This window comes from Tupaia chinensis, unplaced genomic scaffold (assembly GCF_000334495.1).
Source record: "Tupaia chinensis unplaced genomic scaffold, TupChi_1.0 Scaffold143705_1, whole genome shotgun sequence".
Lineage (NCBI taxonomy): Eukaryota > Metazoa > Chordata > Mammalia > Scandentia > Tupaiidae > Tupaia > Tupaia belangeri.
In genome coordinates, this window is record NW_006203553.1 from 649,826 (window position 1) to 658,595 (window position 8,770).

Genomic DNA, 8,770 nt, shown 5'->3' on the forward strand with positions numbered 1-8,770 from the left:
CTGTCTCTCTCTAGCAGACGGCATGGCCCTTCCCCCCGGGGCAGGCCTTCTCACCTCCCTGTCTCTCTCTAGCAGACGGCATGACCATTCCCCACGGGGCAGGCCTTCTCACCTTCCTGTCTCTCTCTAGCAGACGGCATGACCATTCCCCACGGGGCAGGCCTTCTCACCTTCCTCTGTCTCTCTCTAGCAGACGGCATGACCATGACCCACGGGGCAGGCCTTCTCACCTTCCTCTGTCTCTCTCTAGCAGACGGCATGACCATTTCCCACGGGGAAGGCCTTCTCACCTTCCTCTGTCTGTCTCTAGCAGACGGCATGACCGTGCCCCACGGGGCAGGCTTTCTCACTCCTCTCTCTCTCTCTCTCTCTGTCTCTCTCTAAAATCACACACAACCTTTGGAATAATTTAAACACACACACACATGCACACACACGAAATGGATTTCAATATCCACAAAAGCACCTGTGGGCTGACCCGAATGGGGAAGGCTGACACACCACCATGGAGTATCACTCAGATATTTGAAGTCACCCACCAGGAACAAAAAGAAACCCGTGGGCTAGTCAGGAACACAGGCTTCAAATCATGAGACAGCAATAACCCTTTCTCAGAAACGGAACATGGGACACATGGGACTATTTCCTCACCTAAAATAAACCTTTCGGTGACCTTCACCTTTCTTAAATTCCTAAAGAGACAATATTTTAATATCACCCTTAAGAATTTCATTCTTGATCTGGGTGGCATGTTCAACCCTAGAAGTGGGGGCTGAAGGAGACAAACGCTTTCTGTAGCAGATTCAATGTTCTGAGTAGTAAACAAAGCAAATCATCCTGCGAATTTTTTTGCAGCTCTATAATTATTTTAAAATAAGAAGTTTCTAGGGCCAGTTCCATAGCCTGGCGGTTAGGACAGTCAGTCCCACACAGCCAACCCTGTAGTTCGAGTCTCGGTCCCTGAAGCTTGAGATACACGCTGGGCGCATGTGCATGTGTGTCCGAAATCCCCAAAGGAGGGAGGGATGGAGAAGGAACTGCCGTGCCCACAACGGCGGCTGCTTTCTCTCCTCTCTCTCTTTCTCGCTCTCTCTCTCTCCTCTCATGAGCACACATGCCCGCCTGCACACACACACACAAGTTTCTGCAACTAAATTCTTCCAAGCCATATGCTGACAGACAGAGACAAATGCTGCATTGTAGGCTCAATGATATGCAACCAAACCGAAGCGTTCATCACAACTCAGAAGCGACCATCACAAAGAAAAGGAAATGCTATAAAAAAGAGAACCTCGGCAGCTCTCACGGGCAGGCACATATTTCAAAAGTTCTTCTGAAACAGGTGAAGTGACTTCCGAAGGTCACACCGCTGGTTTCAGGCCTGGACCAGAAACCAAGTCGTCGTCTTCTGTCACCCAGACTGCCAGCGAAGAATGAAGGCCCAATACAGGAATGTAAGATAGAACTTTATTTACAATTTTAAAACATAATGCTTGTTTTAAAAACAAAAACTGCCATAAATAATCATTTGTTTTATAAAAGTTTGCAAAATTATAGCACCCTGAAGAAACCTCTGTTATCCTGATACTGGCTTTCTGTTTTAAAATCCCAGGGTCCACTTTCTAAACTAACGCACACCGTGAGGAGCCACGAAACGTCGTTAAGACATGCACGCTTCTGGGAAACGCCAATCAAAAATGGCATACACTGTATGAAACCCCTTTTTATCCTTTTTATATTTTTAAAATTCTTTTATTGCTAATTTTTTTCTTTTTTCCTCTTTATACCCTACATAGATGTTCCCCAAATTCCTTTTTTTTTTCTTTTTCTTAATTCCAAGTAGTAGCATCTTCTCATGGGAGCCAAGTAACCTTCCTCCCAACTGCCCCAACAGAAGTACGTCGGCATCACCCGGTAAAGCGTCAGCCTCGGCATGAGGACGCGCTGGGCCGGGTGATTCTTCTTCGCCCTCACTGCAGGGTTCTCTGTAGCGCCCCGGTCTCCAGCCCCTATATGAAAACAGTATTCCCTAGCTAGGAAAACTTCAAGTAACCATCCTCAGTTAAAAACACTTGCGAGCCAGCCATGGCCTGGGGGTAAAAGTGGCTGGATCCCACAGGGCTAACTGTGAGGTTCAAACCCTGGACCTGGCAGCTTGAGAAATATGCCAGGCATGTAAAAGAGAGAACAGAGAAGGGAGAGAGCCTGGACTGACAGAGAGGGGACAGCAGCAGGACCGTGACCCATGGGGGAGGGGGCTTTCTCACTCGCTCTCTCACTCTCTCTTTCTCCCGCAAACACATGAGCCCTCTGGCAAACTGAAAAAAAAAAAAAAACTGTATAAAGATACAGTAGCTCACAATGAAAATAAAAATCTCCAAACGGGCCCAGTCACGGTACGCAACTGGGCATAACTAGATGATAACAGAGCCATTTGGGAAGGCCCAGGGTTGGATTCCTGGTCAACCTGAAGATGTCAAGCATGTCCACGATCTTCATGATCCTGGCTGACTGGAGCCTGGGGGAGGATCACAGCACAGCACAACTATGTTGAAGGCACTGTGTGTGTGTCTGTGTGTGTGTGCGTGTGTGTGCATGTGTGTGCATGTGTGAATGTGTGTGTGAGAGAGAGAGAGCAAGACTGAATGAAGAACAACACTTAAAAATATATATATTGGGGTCGGCAGGTGGTGTGGTGGTTAAGGTGCTGGACTCTCACGTGGCTGACTGAAGTTCAAATCCCAGACCCAGTGGCTTGAAAATCATGCTAAGCACATGTGCGTGCATGCCCAGAATCCCAAGAAGAGAACAGAGAAGAAGGGACTGCAGCATGGCGATTCCACCCCCCCATCCCAGGAGAGGATTTCTCACTTTCCCGCTCTGTCTCTCTTAGGCCAGCCATGTACCCTATAGCAAAAACAAATAAACAAACAAAAACAAAAAAATTTTAATTTAAAAATCCATCACTAGAAAACATAAGCTGAAGATAAAACTGAAAGTTAACACATGAAGCGGGAAGTCCCTTAAACTTAGTAAAGAAAGAAACAAGTGTTGGTTGCACTTCTTTCTTCCTCTGACTCCCTAACCTTTCTATGTGCTGTGTTTTGAGGAAGTCCAAGTACACTTTTCACAACAGTCCCTGCAGTTGAAGGAAATAACTTAGAAAAATTCTACCTAATTGCAAAGCAAATAAATGTGCACTCCAAACCGGGGCCTTTCTCTTTTCCGTCCTGCCTATTACGTAAACAAACGGCCAGCTGTTAGCACTTTCACTGTAGAAAATAACCTGGACTTCATTCAGAACGATAAGGCAACTGTCCGAAGTATTTTACAGAGAAGTCCTTGTAACTAGATCCACACAGCATTCTTATTTTGAGCCACATATTTTCATTCTATTCACAAGGTCAATCCCAAATAAAAACATATATATTCATAACCACCTTCAAGCAGCGTCATGAATCCCACTGCTATATCCTACACTAACTTTCTTTGGTGTTATACTTGAACACTTGCCCATTTTCACATTTTAAAAGAAGCCACGTTTGTTATTCTTTAAGTGCCCCCTTGAGGAAAACAACTATTTACAAGATTTAATGTCCTAGAATTTTAAGTTCTTACACCGAGAAATTTCAGTTCCTTCAGAGGAAGGACTGTATCTTACTCAACACATATTTCTTGCTCTGGTCGGACAGAGAGTCAATACAATCCGTGTGTTGTCATCCACCCCCGGTCTTTACGGGGACACACGCATTGCTTTCACAGTTGTGATTACCACTAGCATCCTAAAGTGAGCCCTCCTTTCCCAATCAACACCTTTCACAGCCCCTTTGCACAAGGGCACGTGGCCCACACATTTGTCACTTAAACAGCAATGTCACATTTTATCATATTGCTATGCCACAGACTACCCTAAGGAGCCAGGAGAGGCGCTTCCGGCCCAGGGCAGGGTGTCAAGGAGACCAAGCAGGCTCTCCAGAGGTTCACTTTCATGAGTCTTCTCGGAGTTATCAAAAGGACAAGGGAAACTCAGCCTAATAGGAGTTAAGCCAGGAAAAATCTGATGAAAAGAAAAGTGTATCGAAGGGAAGGGGGCATTTCTTATGATGGGAAAGGGTTCTGTCCATAATATAACCAGTTTACTGGGGACCAGCAGATGGCATTATGGCTATGTTGCTGGACTCCCACAGTCGACCGCGCTTCAGGTCCTGGACTTGGTGGCTTAAAACTTACGCCAGGCATGTGTGCCTGTGTGTCCAAAATCTCGAGAGAATGGAGGAGAAAGGATTGTGGCATAGCCATCCTCCTTGGGGCATGATTTCTCACTTTCTGTCTGTCTCTCCAGCAAGTGCATACACCCTGCAGGGAAAAAACTCTCAAAAAAAAAAATAGTAGCAAATTTGATTATACATTTTCTTGATGTATTATAAATTGTACCTCGAAGGGAAGGGGGCATTTCTTATGATGGGAAAGGGTTCTGTCCATAATATAACCAGTTTACTGGGGACCAGCAGATGGCATTATGGCTATGTTGCTGGACTCCCACAATCGACCGCGCTTCAGGTCCTGGACTTGGTGGCTTAAAACTTACGCCAGGCATGTGTGCCTGTGTGTCCAAAATCTCGAGAGAATGGAGGAGAAAGGATTGTGGCATAGCCATCCTCCTTGGGGCATGATTTCTCACTTTCTGTCTGTCTCTCCAGCAAGTGCATACACCCTGCAGGGAAAAAACTCTCAAAAAAAAAATAGTAGCAAATTTGATTATATCATTTTCTTGATGTATTATAAATTGTACCTAGTTTTTGTGTTAAGATAGTATAAACATCGGGACAGCCCTGACGCTGACTGGTTAAAGGAGCCACATCCCACGTAGCCTACCATGGTTTGAATTCCGGCCCTGGCTGCTTGAAAAACATGCCAGATACGTGTACATGCATGTCCAAAACCGGAATCCTGGCAAGATCATGCCCCAGAGTGTGTTCTCTCTCTCGCTCTGTCTCTCTCTGGCAAGTGCACACACCCTCCAGCAGTATTAAAAAAACATAAATACGAAAACAATCGAATACTTTTAAATTGTCCAAATCAATTTCTCAGGTTCCCTCACTCTTAAAAGATGTGATTCAAGCAGTGTCCCACATATGATCTCTCAATAGACAAATACTGTACGATTTAGCTTTCATTGGGCCCAGGCTGGACTCATTCGAAGGTTCTGGGGAATTTGTTCTAGAGACACCAAGTAGACCAGATTACCCAGGAAGCAACCCAATGGACCACTGTCTCAAACAAGTGCATTACTCCAGGGCTCCAGAATAGTCTAAGTATCAAAGAGGGGGAAAAGCCACAAGGCTATATAGGCCATCCATACACTGGGGCTTATGGATATTCTAAGAAAAAGCTTTCGGTTTCTTAGAGCCTACATCTCTTAGAGGATTCTATAATGTTCTGGGGGTTGTTTGTCTGTTTGTTTGTTTTTTAATTGCCAGAGGATACATACACTTGCCAGAGAGAGAGGGAGAAAGCACCCCCGGTTAGGCACGGTCACACTGCAATCCCTTTTCCCAACTTCTCCACCCTATCAGGATTTTAAACGTGTACGTGTAAGCACACACCCACACCCAGTATAGTTCTCAAGCTATCAGGGCGAGTGTAGAACTGCGGTCAGCCTTACAGAAGCCAGCTCCCTTAACCACTAGGCATCAGGCTGGCACATAATAAACCAGATTTTTAACAAAAAATATAGGGACCAGCAGATGGTGTGATGGTTATATCGCTGAACTCCCACATGGCTGACCACGGTTCGAGTCCCAGACCCAGAGGCTTGAAACTCAACGCCAGGTGCGTGTGCATGCACGCCCAAAATCCCAAGAGAAGAATGGAGGAGAAGTGATTGTGGCATGGTCACTTTGGGGGGTGATTTCTCACTTTCTATCTCTCTGTCTCTCAGGTGTTTGAATGTGCCCTATAGCAAAAATCTCTCCAAAATAAATAAATATAAAGTCAAATTTGGTGAGGTATAAAGTGCTTTTTGTAACTGTCTTGCTATCTTGCAACTAGTTTTGTACACGCTTTAAGTATAAATGCTTTCCTTTTTACTTAAAAGTTTGGAAGTCAAACCATCTTCTAAAAGATTACTTTCTCATATATTACAAACACACTCAAATCCTTTTCCAGCATCTAAAAAATGGGAACTGGTATGTGTGTGAGTTCCCATTATATACTTCATTCCACAGTGATTCACTATGAGCAAGCTTTCAAACTCATTGTTTTAGAATGCCAGTCTTTAAAAAAATACTTTTTCAAGTCTAAGTCTATGCATCATAATTACTACCTCGGAAGTGAAAAACAATAGAGGTTTTATACCAGACTCTCCTGGTTATTTTTCACAAAGTTACTTTTGTCAGACTCAGTTTCAAAAAAAAAAAAAAAAAAAAAACAACCTTACTGTAAATCAGCTGTTGGAAATTATATTGTATTTCTTCGTTGACACAATGTTACCAATGACCATAAAAATCCTGCAAGTCGCACTAAATCAATAAAGTAATGACGTGTGGGTGGTACACACTGACTCCTCAAACTTCTCTTTCATTCCCGGAAAATGTTTGAGTGCATGTTTTAAACATCCTGTATTGCAAAAATTCAGTCAGCTGATTTTGGAAGAACATTCCGCTAGGAAACGAGGTGACTCAGTGTGCTCTTACTAAAGCTTCTTAACTGCTCCCTGGGCCTCCAGGCCCCTTTCTTGAATTTATCCTCCCAGTTTTCCTAATCAGAAATCTGATTAAGTCCCACACCTTCTTAAAAACCCTCACTGCCCAAACACTTGCCTCAGGGTAAAGTCCAACCGCCCTGGTTCCCAGGGAAGGCGCCCAGCCAGTCCTATCAGCCTGGCTTAGTCTGATCTTCCATCCTTCCCTTTCACATGGCTGAGATCACGGACAACCGTGGGCATCTCCAGTCGTGTCCCCCCCACCCCCGTATTCTTCCAAAACGTGATCTTTTGTTTAGAATGCATTCCTACCCTCTCACTTGAGAAATGCCAGAATTAGCTCAGTTCGAATGTCACTTTCTCTATAAAACCTTCCCCATCATCCCTCAGGTACACCTGGCACATCTGGTCGCGGTGGCGTTGACAGCTGGATAAGCCCTGGCTAAATGGGGCAGCACACTCAGGGTTGCTGAAGGGAGGGGCTGGCTGGGAACCTGTGGGAGCCACTGTTAAGGACCAAAAGGGGAGACCAGGAGATAGCGGAATAGTTATGTCGCTGGACTCACACGCAGTTGACCGCGGTTCAAGTCCAGGACCCAGTGGCTTAAAATTCAAACCAGGCATGAATCATTCCACGCGTCCCCAAAATCCCGAGAGGAGAAGACAAGAGAAGGCACTGCTGCATGGCCATCCCCCTTGGGGGTGATGTCTTGCTTCTGGTCTCTCTCTTGTCTTTCCAACGAGTGCACACACCTATAGCAAGAATCTCTCCCTAAAACAAGACCAAAAGGATATTCCATGCAGATGCGGTTATGTAATAATCATACTTAATATTACAGAATCACGGATTACTGAAATTCCAGATGTACCCTCTGCCTCACCTTAAATGGCGGTAAAAGTTAACCACCTAGAATACCACGGGAATTGTCAACCAGCAAAGATGTGGCAACTTCCCATTATAAAAATAAAAATCAGTATAGGGAACTTCGAAATTCCAGCACCGGGCAGATTTACTTAAAAAGCACAAGCCAAAGGTAAGAAACTCTGTCAACAGTTTCTCAAGGACAGCACTCCTGCGCTGAAATCTCCCACCACCATCTTCCCACCAAGACTTAGTAAAAACCCCCATTCTTCATCAGACTCCGGCGCTGACAGAGAAACTACAACCGTGCAAACGATAAATTGATGACAAAAACCAAAATAAAGCAGCTGTTTCCACAAAGAACCTGGATTGTTCGCAACTTGTTTCCAGCACGTTTTAGGCGTCTCCAAATATAAGGAACTTACATATTAAAGAGATGTTTCTCAATTCAAAAACCATTTCACATAAATGATTTAAATTCTTAACAATAATCCTGTGAGTGAAACAGCAAGGATTATCTGTCCGGATTTAAGACAATACGAACCCAGTAAAGGCATGGATAAAATAATGACCGTAGAAATGTAGCACTTTGTTTCCAAAACAGTGTTCTTACTACCACAAGGAAAACGGCCCAAGCGCAACGAGCACGCCCCCCCACAATTCCATCACTGAACTGAGCTGGGAGGACCTGCTCCGCTACGAGGACCGTCCAAATCGCAAAGGATGACCACCCGGAGCGAAAGTTCCATCTGTCAGTCTCTCTGCAGGTGACACGAGCTCTGCGAGCGGAGCAAGCCCGTTTTCTCCCGGCGTGTAACCCACGCACACGCCACCGGGCGCACCCCGCCTGGGGCTTTTGGCGGCGACCCGCGGCGGTGCGAGTCGGGGGGGGGCTGTCCCGCAGGACACCGGGGAAACGCAGTGGGCCAGGAGCCGGGGCCACCAGGAGCCGAGCCCGGGATTTGAGCACGGTCCACGCACGCCGGCGCGGCTCCGCCTCCCGCTCGGTCCAGTGCCCAGGCCTGGGCACCGCGGGTTCCCTCCGAACGTCCGAGCCCCGTGAAACAGCAAACCGAAGGACCCCGGGGGTGGACACCCACCTGGTCGCGCCCCACCGAGGGCTGGGCCCACCAGGCCGAACAGTAGCACCCACTGGAAGCGGAGGGTCCCCGAGGGCGAGCCCGCGCCCGACCCCATCTCGGCAG

At 46.2% G+C, this 8,770-nt stretch overlaps 1 protein-coding gene across 2 annotated transcripts in view; it reads right to left on the bottom strand.

Moving 5' to 3' along the window:
- ADAM9 (ADAM metallopeptidase domain 9) overlaps nucleotides 1-8,764 on the bottom strand; it is a 91,861-nt gene extending 83,097 nt beyond the window's left edge. For both annotated transcript variants that reach the window (XM_027766811.1, XM_006164745.2), the window contains exon 1: nucleotides 8,666-8,764. In XM_027766811.1, the coding sequence (XP_027622612.1) occupies nucleotides 8,666-8,762 (97 nt within the window). In that variant the 5' untranslated portion in view covers nucleotides 8,763-8,764. The remainder of the gene's footprint in view (nucleotides 1-8,665) is intronic.
- Nucleotides 8,765-8,770: the final 6 nt, after the last annotated feature.